Source organism: Corylus avellana, chromosome 5 (assembly GCF_965113065.1).
Source record: "Corylus avellana chromosome 5, dhCorAvel1.hap1.2, whole genome shotgun sequence".
Taxonomy (NCBI): Eukaryota; Viridiplantae; Streptophyta; class Magnoliopsida; order Fagales; family Betulaceae; genus Corylus; species Corylus avellana.
In genome coordinates, this window is record NC_142494.1 from 16,536,237 (window position 1) to 16,555,568 (window position 19,332).

The following is a 19,332-nucleotide window of genomic DNA, read 5'->3' on the forward strand; positions in this document are numbered from 1 at the left end:
TGGATACACTTGATGATTTGATTTAAATTGGATCTCTTTTGTGATTTGTATAAAGAATGGATACATAAGTTAGTTTTGATCATAAGTAAGAGGGGTCAAATGTCCCCCCCCCCCCCATAAAAAAAAAAAATTCAATTATTCCTTCACTCCTAGTTGCCCACCCTTAGATTTACTAGAAAAAGATGTTTAGGAGGACCAGCATGATTTAGTAATGGGTGTCTTTAGTTTTATCACAGTTTCTGGCTCATGGCAGTTTCAGAATTTCAAATCCAGTCTTCTAGATATTTCTTAAGGAAGAAGACAACTACGTGTACTTCAAGAGTCTTTTTTTTTTTTTTTTTTTAACCCAAAACGATTCGTTTAACTAAATACAAAGGGTGCGTTTTAGTAATACCTTATCACGGCTGACAAACTCATCATAATTTTTTTTTTTTTTTTTTTTAAAAAAAGACATCTATATGCCAACTTAAGCACCGAGTGTGAAGGGTAAAGGGGTTAAGTTACCTAGGAGGCTAGGTTTACACGTTGACTAAGTCTTGATAGTTAATTTCTTACCATAAAAAAAAATAAATAATAATAATAAATAACAATACAAAAAAAGAAAAGAAAGAAGTTAAGCATTAGTGAAATTCTTGTAGGACTTCACTACTTAACCTATATATAAATAGTGTGAAGGGAAGCATCAGTGAGTAGTTTTAAAAGTAATTTGTGGTTCATTACTTTCAAAATTGAACTGCAAATTGTTAAATCCCTTTGTCCTCATAATTGGTCAATTTTTTCTTCTTCAAGACAATCAACAATTCAAATACGGTGAAAAGGCATGTACATGCAATTGAACAAAAAGTCACATCTTTTTCTGGCAATTTCTCTTTCTCGAAAAGTTTCAGGTATGTAATCAAAATTTTATATTAATTTATTTTTCAATTTATTATTAAATTAAAAAAATGTCTCTTTATTTTATATTTAGATTGGTCTTTTATATATATATAGTTTTTGTTATATATCATAATTGTATGAAATATATATTGTAGTTACCTAAGAATATGGAGAACAACAATTATTCCATTGAGTTCCAATCAAATTTTAAACAAGCTCGTGTCGAAGTAGATTTAACAAATTTGCCAATAGATCATTGCTTAAGGAAAAAAAATTTATGATTATCATATTAATGATAGAGAACAAATCCGAATAATATATTTACAAAAAAAAAAAAAAAAGCTTTCCAACCAGTTAACCATGATTTTCCAAAAATAGAATTTGAAAAAACATGGTGTTGTCTTAATCCAGTATGGTTCAAAGAATATGATTGGTTGGAATTCATCATTTCAGAAGATGTTGCGTATTGCTTATATTGTTATCTCTTCAAACCATACACTATAAATCAAGCAGGGGGAAACTCGTTTGTTATTGAAGGGTTTAGAAATTGGAAGAAGAAAGAGAAATTACAGAGTCATGTGGGGGTTAATAATAGTACACATAATCAAGCTCGACGAAGATGTGAAGCTTTGTTAAATTAGAAACAAAACATTCTATGGAGAACAACAATGTTTCCATTGAGCTCCAATCAAACTCTAAACGAGCTTGTGTCGAAGTAGATTTAGTAAATTTGCCAATAGATCATTGATTAAGGAAAAATAAAAAATTTATGATTATCATATTAATGATAGAGACCAAATCCGAATAACATATTTTTTTTAAAAAAACGCTTTCCAACCAGTTAACCATAATTTTCCAAAAATAGAATTTGAAAAAACATGGCGTTGTCTTAATCCAGCATGGTTCAAAGAATATGATTGGTTGGAATACATCATTTCAGAAGATGCTGCGTATTGCTTATATTGTTATCTCTTCAAACCATACACTGGAAATCAAGCAGGGGGAAACTCATTTGTTACTGAAGGGTTTAGAAATTGGAAGAAGAAAGAGAAATTACAGAGTCATGTGGGGGCTAATAATAGTATACATAATTAAGCTAGACGAAGATGTGTAGCTTTGTTAAATCAGAAACAAAACATTCTAACATTTTTTTGATAAGCAATCAAATAAGAAGAAAAAAAAATATAGAACTCGTTTGATGCATCAATTGATTGTATTCGCTTTTTACAGCAACAAGGATTAGCATTTTGTGGCCATGATGAATCTAAAGACTCAAGTAATCAAGGAAATTTCTGTGAATTGTTGCAGTTTCTTGCGAAACATAATGAAGAAATTGACAAGGTTGTCTTAGAAAATGCTCCTGAAAATCATCAAATGACCGCCCTAGACATTCAAAAAGAAATAGCAAATGTTGCAGCAAATGAAACTCTAAATGCTATTCTAAAAGATCTTGGAGACTCGTCATTTGTTATCTTAGTTGATGAATCTTGTGATATATCTGTCAAAGAACAATTGGCAATAGTTTTGCATTATGTTGATAAGTGGGAGCATGTGATTGAATGTTTTTTAGGCATTACATATGTTAGCAATACTATAGCTGTAGTATTGAAGATGACAATTGAGTCAGTACTTAGCAAGCATCATTTAAGTATTAGCAGATTGCGAGGACAAGGATACGATGGAGCTAGCAATATGCGAGGTGAGTTGAATGGACTTAAAACATTTAGGGGAAACTTCAGAAAGCCCTCCTGAACTTCCAGCTGTTTTGACATACCTCCCTGAATTTCCAAAACTGTCACTTAGGCCCCTTGAACTTTGGTTTTCTCTCACTTTGGACCCTTTTAACTTTTTATACCAATTTTACCCTCAACCAAAACTACGTCGTTTTGGACTCCAAAACTACACCGTTTTGGGCTTCAAAACTACATCACCACCCAACCCAAAACAACGTCGTTTTGAGCCACCCAACCTAAAACGACGTCGTTTTGAGCATAATATTAAAAAAAAAAAAAAAAAAAAAACCTGAAATCGGGGGCCAAAATGGGGTGGCCGGACCACCCCATTTTTTTGCCAAAGGGGTGCTGAGCCACCCCCTAGCCGGTCTGGGGGTGGCCGGACCACCCCCTTGGCCATGGGGGTGGTCCGGCCACCCCCAAAAGCACCCGATCCCCCTTTTTTGTTGTTGTTGTTGTTTTTTTTTTTTTGGCCATGAACCACCCGCAGATCGGCCAGGGGGTGGCTCCAGCCACCCCCGATTTCGTTTTTATTTTTTTTATTTTGCTTTTATTTATTTATTTTTTAAAAAAATTAATGCCTAAAACGACGTCGTTTTGGGCTGGGTAGGTGTTGTAGTTTTAGGACACAAAACAACGTAGTTTTGGGGGAGCGTAAAATGGGTATAAAAAGTCAAATTGTTTGACTTTAACGTTAAAAGGGTCCAAAGTGAGAGAAAACTAAAGTTTAGAGGGCCTAAGTGAGAGTTTTGAAAATTCAGGAGGGGTATGTCAAAACGGCTAGAAATTCATGGGGGTTTTCTAAAGTTTTCCCAAACATTTATTTTGAATGATAACTCATCTGCCTATTATGTTCATTGCTTGCACATTAACTTCAACTGATTTTAGTTGCTGTTGCTAAAAATCACATCCAAATTGCAACTTTTTAAGCTTGGTTAATAGTGTTTTTAATGTTATTGGAGCATCATGCAAACGTCGTGATGCACTTCGTGAAAAACGAATTGCTGAAGTTGTGGAAGCACTATGAAATAATGAAATTTCTACTGGTCGTGGCTTGAATCAAGAAATTAATCTAAAGAGACCTAGAGAAACGCGTTGGAGTTCTCATTATGGTGCAATTATTAATCTTATTCTTATGTTTTCTTCTGTCTTTGAAGCGATTAAAGATATTGTGGAAGATGGTTTATATTCTGAACAGAGAATAGAAGCAAATATACTAATTCAATCGTTCCAGACTTTTGAATTTGCTTTCAATTTACATTTGATGAAAAGTGTTTTAGGAATTACAAATGAGTTATCTCAAGCATTACAAAGAAAAGATCAAGATATTCTGAATGCGATGAAGTTGGTTAAAGTTTCAAAGCAGCGTTTACAGGCTATGAGAGAAGATGTGTGAAACTCTTTATTGGAAGAAGTTTTTGTTTTTTTGTACCAAAAACAACATTGTTGTTCCCAATATGGATGATTTGTACCAACCTCGATCACGACGAAAAGCTCCAAGCATTAAAAATTCACATCATTATTGTGTAGAGCTTTATTTTACTATTATAGACATGCAATTCTAAGAACTTAATAGTGGCTTTAATGATGCAAATTCTGAATTATTACTTTGTGTTGCGTGCTTAAGTCTAGGTGACTCATTTGCTGCATTTAATAAGGAGAAATTACTTCGTCTTGCTCAATTTTATCCGAATGATTTTTCAGTAGTTCAACTTATTACCTTGAACGACCAACTTGAAACATATATCATTGACATGCGTTCTAGTGATGAATTTGCACCACTCAAAGGAATTGGACAACTTGCTGAGAAGAGAGATGAAGAAAAATATCATGTATCCATTGGTGTATTCATTGGTGACATTGTCATTAATTTTGCGTTTCAACTGTTGAAAGAGCATTTTCAGCAATGAATATTGTTAAAAATCGTTTACATAACATAATGGTAGATCAATGGATGAATGATTTTCTGGTCACGTATATTGAGAAGGATATATTCAAGACTATCAGTAATGAAAAAAATCATGCAGCGATTTCAAGGTATAAAGACTCGTCGAGGACAACTGAATAAATTAACAATAGGCGTGACACAATAAATTGTATGTTACATTATATGTTTTAAATAATAATTTAGTTTCGTTGAATTACTTATTGCAATAATTATATTTTGTTAATATTTTTATTTAATTTTTGATTATATTGACCCCCTTGACCCAAAATGCTGGCTCCGCCACTGAGTAAAACATACTTAAGATTTTATTGTGAGAACTTTGAGAAATATTATTGATCATAAAAATATGTTGCTATGAATTTGTGAGTGCGGATTCTGACACCTTAGTGCTTCTTTACTTGATTAATTTCACTTAATTCTATTTATGCTTTTGATTTTTCACTCACAAAAACAACCTTTCAACTTTTGGAACTAGGTTAAGGTTAAATTGGTTTAGTCATAAATTCTGCTTTCAAAAACACAATTTCCTATGGGATCGACCTTGCACTTGCAATCCATTAACTGCAAACGATTCGTGCACTTGCGAGTATTAAATTTTGTCACAACAGGGGGAGTCTTTGCAAAAGGCATGCCAATTTAAGGGGGGAAAGTGAAGTTTCCCCAAAGTTTTATATTTAGATGTTTTGGTACATTTGTTATTGGAGGTGAGCTTGTAGTTTCATTTTTTGTTCGTTTGTATACTAAAGTCGTTTAATAAATAAGTGAGCTAAATCATTTAAAGTGTAGGATGTTCAATATTGAGAATAACAATTTAGACCACAAAAATTACGGATAACATTATTACAACAATTTATAATATCAAATTAAAAATACTACAATCAAATAATCATCAAACCACAAATGATACAAACACCAACAATCCTCAACACAACAATTTGTTGACAAATAGTTACACCTCAAAGGAAAATCTTTTCGAAGCAGCTAAACCCAAGAGTCTACTATGAAGAATAGTACACTAACAAAGACACTTATAACCCTATAATGCTAAGATTATGTGCCTAGGAGAGCTCCTCATTCACCTTCCTACCTCCTCAGTTGGCTTCAACTTTTTAGTGGTCATACTTCTAGCAGTCTCCTTATCGACCCACCAATAGACTTCTTGTTGATAAACAAATATGCAACAACACCGTGGTTTGATCACAAATTTCAATAGCATTCAACACACAAAAAACTTATTGTCTCACAACCCTAATGTATCTTGTGTATCAACACAATCAAGATACTTGGTACACCAAAAATTTTCTCGACTCCTCCTAGGTTCTCTGGAAATTCGTGTTGAGTGACTGAGATAATGGGCATAACTAATCTTTTAAAAGCTATGTAAAAACTATGTCAGAACATAATTACGATTTCACACCTAATTAGTCGCTCATGTTTGAGCAATAGTCTACATGCAAGGGAACATGTATTCTCTATTCTCCACCATGTCCGAACATGTGTCCTCCATGCCCAATCATCACTTTTAGTGATGCCTTATGATTTAGGCATATCTACAGTCACGTCTTGACAGCTCAGGGTACATGTACTCATTAAAACTCTTCATGTCCATACATCACCAACCATGTCCAAACATCGGTCTTCAATATTGACCATGTCCCAAACATCACAAGGAATATGTGCTTTTTGGAGTCCCTCATGTTTGGACATCAAAAATGCTAAGACTGGACATTAGTTGCAGTATTTGTCTTCTTGAAGAATTCTTTTACTCTCTTTCATGTAAACTTAAGTGCATAACTACACGTTTCAAATAAACATAAACCATGTTTTAGACGCTAAATGAGTCAACACAAAACCTAGCAATCGTCAATCCCAATTGACATGAAACATTTAATAGAATGTGTAAGATGTAAACTCACATACATTATCCCAACGAATATAAGGAATGATAGGGGTCATCCACTTGTGAATGAATGCATTTATAACATCCCCATGAACAAAATATTTTTTGGAGACAAATTATTGATTTATTGTTATTTGATTTGATCGAGATTAAAAAAAAAAAAAAAATTTGATGTTCAAGATGTTTTGTGTGTATGGGCTCCTAATGAAATTTTTTTCTTATTTTTCCAACAAAAAATAAATCCAAAAAATGAAAACCACGGCACCCACCACCCAAACCAAAAATCACAAACTCGACCATAACAATAGACTTCAATATTATATTTCCTTTTCACTTCCTAAAAAAAAAAATATATATATATTATATTTCCTTTTCTTAATTTTATTTTCTAATATATTAATTAAAACCACCACCTGCTAGTCTTTGTAATAAACCTACCAGCCCCAGCTTAGACGAGATCACAAAAAACCCCTCACGATTTGCACATTGCTCCCTGCAAGGAAGCAAAATTCATTTGCAATCCCTCTTCTCCCTACTCCCATCATGGCCTCCAATGGCGCTCCCCCGGTTAGTCTGTCAACCCTCCTCTGTCTCTAATATATATATATTCTACAAGTATATGTGAAATTGATAATTATGCAAGTTGTGTAAACTATGAATTTGGGAATGGAGCAGAGTGCTGGGGATGCAGAGAATAGCTTGGAGAAGATCAAGCGGCAGTTGGCGTCCGGTTCCGGCAGGAACTTGCTGCAGGGCCCACTTCTGAAGCGATCCGAGACCGTACGATCCTCTTTCTCCGTCTATCCAAATTTAATTGGTTGTTGGTGATTTGATTTTCGTTGAATTCAGGGTTACGTTCTGCTTTCAATATTAGCTTGAGAAATTGTAGTTTCTTTTGGTCAATTCAGAATTTACCCATTCTAATTCTAGCTAGGCGTTTCTCTCGTGGACTCGTACATTTTCTTCTGTACCCGGGTTGTGTTTTTCGATATTTTGATTACTTATAAAGAAAAGAAAAAGAAGGGAATTGGTTGGCTCTAGTGGGTAGATAAGAATCAGAGCAGTTGACTAGAATCAGTACAAACTGACATAGGAATAATTCTATGCAGCTGAGGAAATGGAATGAGCGGTGGGTAATCTTGGACCCGACGACTGGGAGAATGGAGTACAAGTTAGTATATGTTTTGCATTTCTTTTTTACCTGGCGTTGCTTTGCTTTGTAGAACGATTTTGATCTTTGATATTTTGTGTTGTTTGTTTGTGCTTTAGGATTCGGAGAAATGAGCCATCTGTCAAGGGAACCATTTTATTTGATGCAAATAGCACCATTACCGTATCTCCTGTCAATTTCCAGTAAGATTGATGTGTTTCTGAATAAGCTTGCATTATTACCTTCTCAGCTACTAGTTTATCGAAGTGGGTTTTCGCTTTAAAGACATTACTAATGCATTTTTTCATGTGCTTTAGTGGACTACCAAAGTATGATGGCTGCTGTTTATGTATCCACGTTTACCATTTCTTAATTGTTTTTCCTGCAATGTAGAAAATACTTACGTTTCTATCTTCTGAGTTCAATTGAAAGGATCCTTTTGTAGTTGGACTGGAATTGCCAACATGCGTGCTTCTTAACTATAATATTTAGATATTGGGACCCCACAGAAAAAAGACTACTTTCTTTGTGCAGAGACTCCTGGTGCAGCTAGAGCTTGGGTTTCAACTTTACAGTAAGTTATCTGGATATTTGCTTTTGCTGCGTGTTGCAGAATATGATTTTGTTCTGATGGCTTTCTATGATTATACGAGTTTTCTGTATGTCGTGTTTCTTCTGTGCATCTGTTATCCATTTATGAGAAGTTTGGAGAAGTCTTGTTCCAGCTTATACATTTTCTAGGTTATTCAAGAAGTATCTTGTCAGTTTAGGTTGATAACTCTGTAATGAATGTATTAGAGATAATCTGGAAAGAAATATGGGTTTGTGAACTTCAAGCTTCACTACTGGCCAGGTTTCTTTTGTTTTCTTTTGTGAAAAAGAAGTTGTTCTTTTCGTTCAAACAATGCACCTTTTTTTTTTTTTTTTTTTGGTCATTTGAGATGGTTAGCTATTGCGAGGTCGGCTTCACAGTTCAAGAGACTGTATAATGGTTTATCCTAGAATTTCCATAGCCTGCAGATGTATATTAGCAAATTGATTGAATTTTAAGCAGACTTATATTCAAGGATCATGGTTTGAATTTGATTGAAGGCTATTTATTTCCTTTCATGTCCTTGCACACATGCATGTTTTTTTGTGCAAGTCGAGTGCAAATATACTTAATGCTGAAGACATTGTTGACTTCTGTCATTTAGATAGAGATTTTACAAACTCTCAAGCACCACCACAGCTCTATTTTTTCAGTTAGTATCGAAAAATTATTAGAAAAGGAAAGAATAAACCTTGTGTACACATGATGTGTACAAAGCTCTCATAAATAATTAAGTGAAAGGTATAAAATCTACAAAAGAAATCATAGAAGTGGTGCCAAGTGCACGACCACTCAAACAATGATCTTAGGAACACTGGTTTCTACTGAATACTGCTAAACATGCAATTATTTCTTTCCCTCCAAATTGTCCAAATTAAGCAAAAAGGGGCAGCATTCCAAATGCGAACACTCCCTTGAAACCTTTCCACCAAAAGAGCACATCCATCACCTTCTTGGGCATCGCTTAATGGACTCTAAAAGACAGAAGACAAGAAGACCACTACTCATCGCCACTACACAATGAATCAAAAAAAGATCTACAATCTCACTACTAATACTTGCACGTATGTTACCTATCCACTAGAATAGTATTTTTTTTTTTTTTTGTGATCAATATGGATGATGCTATGCGCTTTTCCTGGTGAGCTCATGAAATGCGAAACTAGCAATGGCTTTTCAGATTCAGTTTTCCTCCCTAAAGATGCTCATGATGTGGGTTGTGTTCAAAATTTGGGTTGTAAAAGGGAATTTGGTGGGTGACTACTGTCTAAATATCTCTTTTCTGTGTTCTACTGTTTCTTATCCTTATGTATGCAACTACAAACATCTTGGAGGGGACTCTTTTAGAGAATTTACGAGTACCTTACATTTTTTTAATGCTCATAATGGTTTTGAATATTTAGATTTGAGTTGCTCTAATTGAAGACGTTCTTTAGTCTGTCGTGCAACCGGAGTGGTATTTTGTACCTAATATTCTCTTATCCTAGCTACTTGAAGATTCTTTGACACTTATTCTGCTTCTCTAAAATTAACCAGATAAAAACTGGAGTTATGCTTAAATGAAAATCAATAAGGTGATTGAGTTTTAAAAATGAGTAATGCTATATGCAAGACTTCTATCCCTCTCTTATCCCCCTAAAAGTGTGTGGCCTTTAAAATCACTTTTCCGCCGGGCTACTCATAGGAGGGGGGGATAGGAGTCTTGCATATAGCATTACTCTTTAAAAAATGAACTGTTATAGCTCTTCTATATAGTTGCTTTTTGGTCCATAGATTGAGTTCTTTGCATAAAATGATCATCTTCTTATGATGGTTGTCTTCTCTAGGTTTTAATTCTTGCCCCAGTTATCAAATACATATTCCAATGATTAGATTTGTTGCAGTTGATTTCTCTACTCACGTTTCCTTTTCTCATTGCCTTCTGTCATTCAGAGCAACACAGTTGGTTCTGAGAGCCCATAAAGAGGCTGTGAATTCCTTAAGTGGGAATGGTTCTCCAAAATTAGGAACAGTTGCAACGGTGGTTGCTGCTGCCAATTCGATAGCCCTTGAATGTTCTAAAGAACTTGAATCAGCGATGCAGATTTCGTTGAGAAATGCTTTAGGAATGGTGACGAATAAAACAAGTGATGGTCCAATGGATGATATAGCAATCATGAGGGTAAACCATCTTTTCTTTTCACTTTCAATTTTATAGTAGTGATACAATGTCCTAACTTACAATTATGAATTGCACACCTAATACATTTTATAAAGATTGGACTCTAATTGCATTGCTACTTCAGTAATAGCGAATTTATGGTGATTGCCTTCAATTGATATTAAGGTCTGTAGATTGCGTTCTATGATCTTCTCATTTCTGCAGTTATGCCAGATTTATATCCTGCAATTTTTTTGTTAATTTTTTGACTAACTTGGAAATGTACATTTATAATCACTTCTAATTGCATTCATAAAAAAAATGTTAGAAAAAAAATGAATTCTTAAAAAAAAATATCACTTCTAAATGCATTTTCCACTGTTTGATTGTCTCTGATCATTGGGAGTAGATAGATGGACAATCTAGGAGGCATAGCTAGAATGTCTGCTCCATGTTTCTACAAGCACAACTAAATTTGTAGTAGTTCAGACACGTCAGTAATATGCCTTTGTATTGGCTCAAGAGGTATAGGGTCAACTGCACACATTGCTTTCTTATTTGTGCCAATAATAATTACTCTTATCTTAATAAATGCCTTCATATCTTCTTAATTCTCAGTTGCTAGAAATAATGCAAGTTTTTATAGCCATATAGAACTAAATATTGAATGATTTAGAACATCTAAATTGGTGCAAATTTTTTTACAGACACACATTGTCATGACCCAAAAGTTTTGAATTTCAAAATTCAGGAAGTGACTGCTCCTTCACGTGCCAAGATGAGCTTGTCACGTGAGAGAAACTTGCTAGACCAACGTTAAAATCAAATTATCTGCAAACCAAGTTTCAATATAGAGTCTCCATAATATATCAGCCATAAAAAGCCCTTCATGCAGAAAATCAAGATCTTCAAAGTGATGAGTTCAAGTCATACTTGTAATTATAAGTTGTAGACTAAAAATTCCTAATAGAAACAAACCCAATAGAAAGAGTAAGCCTCCAATTAAGCAAAATTTATGAGGATAACAAGACAATCAAAGATTCCAACAATAGGCCACCTAAAGGTGAAGACTGATAACACTCTAGACTGTCTAAGTGAAATATGCATGCTAGCGACTAATAAAAAAAAATGGTAAAACAACATATAATGAGCTGAAAGCTCTGTAAGTAGTAAATCACACACTGTACATGGAAGTAATAATCAAGTTACAAAATCACTAGTGGAATAAAGAGCAAAGTGAATGATGTTAAGGTAAGAATAAAATGCTTATCCATGAATTCAAGTTATATAAACAAGTCAATAGTCTCATCGGGCCACAATGTAGAAATATAAGATAAATCCAGAAACAAGTTCAGTTCTGATATAAGCAGGAATGGAAGCTCAAAAGATATGAATAATGGTCACTATGTATATGATCACAAGAATTTATAATCCAAAATGCCATGTCCTGTATTTCCCTGCAGGAAGGGTCACACACCTACTTATTGTTCCCATGGGAGGGGTCACAGAAAAATTTATCAACATCAATATATCATATCATCTATATAATTACAACTCTATCTCCCCAATCTCCACCACCACAAGCGAACCAAGAAAGGACGTTGGAGGAGCTTAAGTCCTTTTTTTCCCTCTTTACTGGGACAGCTGCATTTTTAGCTCCCTTAGTGATTAGTTTTAATGATATTTTTGTACTCTTTTCTTCTTATCCTTGGGTGTTCTCTTGTATACTTCTTGTGTCCTAGGGTTGTTCCCCATTGCACTCTTTGATATGCATTACATTACTTACCAAAAAACATCTCCGCCACCACAACCTAATCTGGATCATGGTCTATGTATTGCCCCAAGGGTGGCATCACTGAAAACATCCCTTGGGCAAGAACTAAATTAAAGGGGTACATACATTTCAATGGTCAAGAAAGGATAGGGTTTTGGAGAAAGAGATGTACTTATATTAGTACAGAAGTTTGGAAATTTAAGCGGGGGGAGGGGGTGAAATTGCTGGTGTTACATACATTGTGCTCATTGTCCAAAAAAATTCAGTATTTTGTCTTGTCTTTTCCATCTACCGGACGATTTATGATTATCAAAATCAAAAAAGATTGCCTCCTAGGTATGAGGATAAACTACTTAGCCCGTCAGGGGTGAAAGCTCTTGGGTTACCTGGTGATTGGTTTTGACGGGTGGGGTCAGTTACCCGAAGGAGTTCGATTAACGGTGAGGATTGTTGTACAGTGTATGCGTTTGCGATATGCAATTAATTTGAGTAAAGTTCTCCTATGTTATCAAAAAAAAAAAAAAAAACGAAAAAGATGGCTATCTGAGAAACCTAATTTCTTGAAATTCAGACATAAAATCTGATCTATTTGGGGACGAATAAAATATTTATGGAACCTTGTTTTTCTTCCTGTAAAGTTAAGAAGCTAACAACTGCACCACAAGCACAATGCTAGGCTGCCAACTTTAACAAGAAATAGCAATAACTTCTAGGAGAATAGCTGTAGAGAACTGTTTGATCTCATAAATTTTTGTTGTTTGGTTTGGAAAGTAAAAGCAAAGGGAAAATATGCGTAATTGTTAGGTGCTAATGAGGCCTGCCTGTTATAATTTCGATCATGGTATGTAGAGTCATCCTGGATTTCATGGCTGCAATTACTGTTGGTTTGGCTTTGTTAAGGAGTTTATTGTAGAGTGCCTTTGTGATATGACTTCTTGTTTGTGCATATTTCCTCCCTTCAATATTAACTTTGTCTTGCGATACTAATTGAATAAATGAATGGGAGGTGTTTGGCTCCCATCGTTTTTAGTTTTACCATGGTAACCAAATTTGGCTGGTTTAGCTCCTGAAAGGTACTTTATATGCTTTAAGGACTTGTTTGAGGCTGGCCTGCTTGACATGTCGACACTTGCCACCAGCTTGGCTTCTTATTCATTTTATGTTTTTTTATTTTTTATTTTTTTTATATTTTTAAATTTATTTTTTATTTTTTTTGCTGAGCTTCTTCCTTTTATGTCATTGCTAATCCTGCAAGTCTTTTTGGTCATTCATTTCACCTAGATTTGGTTCTCTGAGTGTGCAAGTATATCTTGTAGGAGACACTACGAGTAAAGGATGAGGAACTGCAGAATTTGGCTCGGGACCTTCGTGCACGGGATTCAACAATAAAAGATATAGCAGATAAATTATCTGAAACTGCCGAAGCTGCTGAGGCTGCTGCATCTGCAGCTCATACAATGGATGAACATAGGAGAATTGCATGTGCAGAAATTGAGCGTCTTAAAAGAGATTCACACAAGCAGCTGGAGTCATTTATGTTAAAGGTACTTGGTTGATGGCTCATTGCATAGTCTGATTGATAATGTTCAACCTGATATGGAGTAAACAACTTAAAAAGAATCCTCTGTTAATGGCCATGTATATCTCCTGCTGCCGAATTATCTTCCTTCACCATCAGTTGATCCTACTTTACTGAATTTGAAATACTGTTGTGATTTTAGATATCACTTTCTAATTGTCTTTGTATGTTTTGGCTTTCATTTATACTTGTAGCTAAGAGAGTCCGAACAAAAGGTCATGGCCTTGAGTAAAGAAAGAGATCAATTGATCAAACAGAGAGACTCTGCTGTTCAGGAGGCACATATGTGGCGTTCTGAGCTTGCAAAAGCCAGAGATCGTGCTGTTATATTAGAAGCAACTGTCGTGAGAGCAGAGGAAAAGGTCAGGGTTGCAGATGCAGATGCTGAAGCTAGAATAAAGGACGCTGCACAGAAAGAGTCAACTGCTGTGAAGGAAAAACAAGAGCTTCTGGCATACGTAAATAAGTTACAATCGCAACTCCAAAGGTAGCAACTTAACCCTTTTTGGCAGTCAATGTAGTACTCCAGGATCATTCTGCATCAACCCTGTCTGTCATTCTTGCTTGACATCTGCCCTTTATTTCATGAAAAAAGATATGATAAGGCTAAGTACAGTGATGTTAGAAAACTAATCAAGCAATGGTAGAACTGAAAAAGATTTTTTTTTTTTTGAAGAGAATGTGTGTCCATATTGGTATAAAAGTGGAGTTAATAGGTAATAGAAATGCACAAAGCCCAAAACATCTGTAGAAGTATAGAAAATGTTGATTTTATTAAGACTTATCTTTTTCAAGTTTTTTTAGTTTGTGTTCATGCCTCATGCAGTGTTCCAGGATATGATATTCAGTTTTACTCCCACCAAAGAATTTTCCAACCCAAGATCAATTCAAAGTCAAAATTAATTTGGAGCTTATTTGGAATTGCGTTAGAAAGATTAAAAAGTACTTTTAGTACCTAAAAATGTGTGCCAAACAAAAAGCTGGCATGTTTGGTAACAAATTTTAAAAGTATTTCTTTGACTTTTTTATTCTAAAAATTTCGAAAACGTACTTTTGGAAAAAGTTTAAAAATAAAGTTTTGTTTTTTTTTTTTCAAAAGCTTTTTTTTTTTTTTTTTTTTTTTTTTTTTAAAACTTTAAACGCTCTATTTTCCAACGCAATCCCAAACATGCTCTTAAACATTTATGCAAAAAGTAATTATGTTTTTTGTTGAAGCAATGATCAGTTTCTTCTCTCTACATAATGCCTTTTCAATCTGTTTTGGAAGTAGTCCCCACAATGCACATAATGTGACAAGCTTGTAAATATTCCCCTCCTCTTTTCTCCCTTTTTCTTCAAGGCTCTGTTATATTTGTCTTGCATGATGACAGCTCTTGGTCCTAAAATTTCCAGTTAAAGTTAAGTCAGCAATATTAGACTTTAATGTAAATGTAAATAAAAAATATGTTGTTATTTTTTTGAGAATAACTGATCAAAATTTAATATTTTTCTCTCAACAGAAATCATATTGATACTAAGCAAGTTTTTGAGGAGAGGACTGAGTCGTGCTCGGATATTGATAATACTCTTCCACTGACAAAGCATGTAGACTTGTCAGAAGAGAATGTGGATAAAGCATGTCTCAGTGTTTCTAGGGCAACCCCAGACTCTCGGGAGAGTGTAGTACACATGGCAGCAGATCAGGTGAACCTCCAGCCAGTTGGAGACAGTGAATGGAGCGATATTCAGGCAACAGAAGCAAGGATAGCTGATGTTAGAGAAGTTGCTCCTGAGACTGAAGGAAGCAGCTTGGATATTCCTGTTGTTAGCCGACCAGTTACTAACCACCATGAACAAGGAGTAAACTCTTTTCATCAGCCTTGACATTAAAAATATCAGCATTTGTTAACATAAATTTTCAAATGTAGTGACTGGCACCCGTTCAGTTACAGGAGAAATGTGAACTTTCTTGATGTCTATTTCATGGTATTCAGTTCCTTCCTAGTGGAGGGTACTTTGAAATTATAGTGTATTTTATAAGTGCTTCACAATAAACATTTATTATAATTTGTATACAGTGCCTGCTTTAGAGTATTCTTTGCATGAAACGTAAACTTTGATCAATCTTGTTGAGGTCCTCTTGCATCATATTCAGAATTGATTGAGTTATTCTGTTAATTCTTGTTGATTCTTGTTGTCCCTTGATTTACTGGATGAAAAATGTTACACATACTCGTAATTGCGTACTTATTAATGTAGCAGTGAAAATCATCATTAAATGCTACATGATTTTATTGTCATATTAGGAAGTAAACATTTAAAATCAGAACGAACTTGTTTATTCATATTTGCCCTCCTTGTACAACATTTGAATCACATTGAGCTGTGTAAGTCTTCAAAAGAACGAAAAATAATAATAATAATAAACAAAGAAAATAAAAGAGTAGTCAGATCAATCTCTTAGGGTGGTCGACCACTCAAGGAAGTAGTTCACAACTATCTTACTCTTTAAGGGAGTGACTAGTCACCTTAAGTAGATGATTGGGGTAGTTCAACCACTCCCAAATGAGTGGCTGACCACCCTTTTACCTTTTGAGAGGGCACATCTTTTACCTTTTGAGAGGGCACATATATGGTTAAGGTGATCCGACTAACCTTCAAGGGCTAGTTGACCAACTTTAAGGGAGTGGTTGGATTACCCTAGTCACTCCCATGGGGTAGCCAACCATACCCTTAGGGGTGAGAAGGTGGTCGGCTACCCTAAGCGGATGGTTGAGGTAGTTCGACCACTCCCAAAAGAGTAGCTGACCACCCAACCCTTTGAGAGAGTGCAAATATGGTTAAAGTGACCGATTACCTTTAAACACCCTTGCGGTGGTCAATCATACTGGTGAGAGGGTGGTTGGCTTACCCCAACAATACTTTTGGGTGACAGACCACCTATTTGAGGATAAAGGGGTAGTCGACCACTCTCTCAAGGGGTGGATGACCACCTTAAATGTGGTCCGATTGATCATTAATTTGTTTTGATATTTTATTTTTCATTATGTTATAGCTTATGTGGTTAAATTTAGATTGTTCATTATATAGTAATCTTTGTCTATTGAAACAATTATGTTTTTAAAGCATATAGGTGGCTGAATAAACAAGACTTGATCTTCAAGTTTTCAAGAACTGAACTTAAACATTCTAACTAAAGAGATTTAAATTACCTTAATCTTGTCAAAAACAAAACTTTTGCTCATTTCACAACAATCTTCTTCTCAATCCTTTGTTTGCTATATGCCGAAGGAGTGTGAACTCATTCTTTATAAAGACAAACTTTACTCCTTGTAGTGGGTGTGTAGGAGAGAGAGGACTCAATGTGCCGCTGACCCCTTAAGGAGAAATCCTCACTCAGGGTGCCTCCACCCTTACAAAACCCTAGGTTCCATTCTAGAAGAAAATAAAACCTTTCTGTATATTGTGAAACCCTAACTTTAACAGCAAATATTTAGCGTTGAAAATGGAACTAAGGGAAAAAAAACATTTTTTTTTTAGCTAATAAAGGATCTCAAATGACTAGTTATCTCATAGCCAATCCAAGGCTGCTTTTAACCATGAATTTTTCTCCTATAAAATCATAATTGCATTCTAAATTTTATTTTAGTTTATTACAAAAGAGCTTCCATTTCTATTAAATCATGCAAATGCCCCTCCATAAATATCCAAAGAAAAATGAAGTAAATTAAATTAAATTTACAGTCACTTCATAATTCTATAATTTCTCAACCTTGAGTTTCAGATTTAATATTTTATGATTATTCTCATTCTAAGCATATTCTTTAATGATTAACTTTAGTAATAACTTACTAAAATACCAAGCCTTGGATTTGAGTAATTAGGTCCATTAAATCTGATTCGAGAACAAAATTATAGATTCCTTCTTGAGAATCCTATGATTCAAGTCTTCTATGCACAAATCTCATTGTATGCACTTAAATCAAAATAAAAAAAAAACAACCATGGACCAAATAAATAACATTATCCCCAAAACAAATCTTAAATAATAATAAAAATTCTATTAAAATTATAAAATAATGATAAAAATTCTATTAAAATTATAAAATATCAACAAATCCCAACATTGCCTCCAATCCTAACTCTATCCTCCTTCCTCTGCCACATCAAGAAGCTGTGCTCTAATAATCACAATCTCTCTTTTGAGGTCTTCAATAACAGATAGAAGATCCCCAAAACTCTTCTCCGTAAAGTAGAGGATTCAATCACAATATCACTAGATTATAAGAACGTAATAGTTCAAAAATCATATTGTGGATAGAATTTCCAATAAAATTTTCATGAGGTAGGCTGTGGATCTCCCAAATATAATAAGAGCAGTGTAGCATATCGTCAACCACGGAGAATAATTGAAATAACCTACATTGGCCACGAGAGTCTAAACATGCACCAAAGTAAATTATTAACACAATAAATACCCAAAAAGAAAGAAAAAAAAAAAAGTGATTGATAGCCTTATAATGAAGATACACTAGCAATTAATATGAGAATAAAGCAAATTACTTTTTATTTTCTTGGACTTACACATTTCTCTAAGGTTAGTGGGTTTGCTCTTTGCCCCATGTGGCTTTCCGCCTAACCATTCGATTACTTTATATCGTTCGAATGACATGATTTCCTTGGCCCAATGTGGCACAAGCATATTGTTCGAGTGGTATTTCCCCACAGTACTTAGAATAGTCATGGACAAATTTCAGTAAGTGTTTCTGAAGCCCATTTGCTGATCTCCATCTTTATTTGGGGTGCCACGTCAATATTATTAGACAATTATGAAACGTAATTGTCACATTAAAAAGAGAATAGATGATTTGATTTGATTTTTTTTTTTTTTTTTTAGAAAGTTATGTGGGTGATAGGTTTGGTCAACTTGTGAATTTGGTTAAAAGAGTTTAACTGTATCACGATTCATTAAGTTCCTACTTATTTATCCTAGGTTCAATTAAAACCTTCGGGTACTACATCGATGCATGCTTTCAATCTCCTTTTATTTCAATGTTTATAACATGGGGATTGTTGTAAATGTGTTATAAACATTCATTTTCCAGTCCTTTGAAAACGTTTTATCATTTGTTATTATTATCTTCATGAGTTTTTTATGAGGAATAAAAATACTTTTAACTAAGAGGTAGCTTAATCAGTTAGGACTACGCCTTATGAAGCGGAGGTCACTAGTTCGAATTCCACTCCCCCCTCTTGTGCGGACATGTAAAAAAAAAAAAAAAAAAATTTAACCATTTTGGTTTATAACGGTTTGGTCATAAATATTGTTTACAAATCATTAAATCATGTTTAACCATTTAGTCATTAATACATTTTACAAGCATTGATTTTTATTTTAACCTTTCAATCATTAAATGTTATCTACAAGCTATTGGTTTTCTATTGTGACCGTTTGGTCTATCTTCAAGATTATGTTTGACCGTTGGTCATTAAACATTTGACGACAGTTTTTTTGTTTTTGTTTTTGTTTTTTTTTTTTTCCTTCTAATTCATGACCGTTACATATATTCATGCAATTTAATAGCATGAATCAATAGCCCACTAAAACGATTTATAAAGCCACCAAAGAGCACTATATATATAATATATTCTTGATATAGA

The 19,332-nt window shown here is 34.4% G+C and overlaps 1 protein-coding gene and 1 pseudogene across 1 annotated transcript; both read left to right on the top strand.

The window, feature by feature from the left end:
- Window positions 1-820: 820 nt before the first annotated feature.
- LOC148585850 (uncharacterized) lies at window positions 821-4,499 on the top strand (annotated as a pseudogene).
- A 2,403-nt stretch (window positions 4,500-6,902) lies between these two features.
- SWAP70 (Pleckstrin homology (PH) domain-containing protein) lies at window positions 6,903-15,765 on the top strand. The gene is made up of 10 exons (XM_059593915.2): window positions 6,903-7,024; window positions 7,133-7,237; window positions 7,567-7,628; window positions 7,727-7,810; window positions 7,925-7,956; window positions 8,100-8,181; window positions 10,132-10,360; window positions 13,430-13,657; window positions 13,887-14,179; window positions 15,192-15,765. The coding sequence occupies exons 1-10, from the start codon at window positions 7,001-7,003 to the stop codon at window positions 15,553-15,555; spliced, it is 1,503 nt and encodes a 500-aa protein (XP_059449898.2). The 5' UTR covers window positions 6,903-7,000; the 3' UTR covers window positions 15,556-15,765.
- Window positions 15,766-19,332: the final 3,567 nt, after the last annotated feature.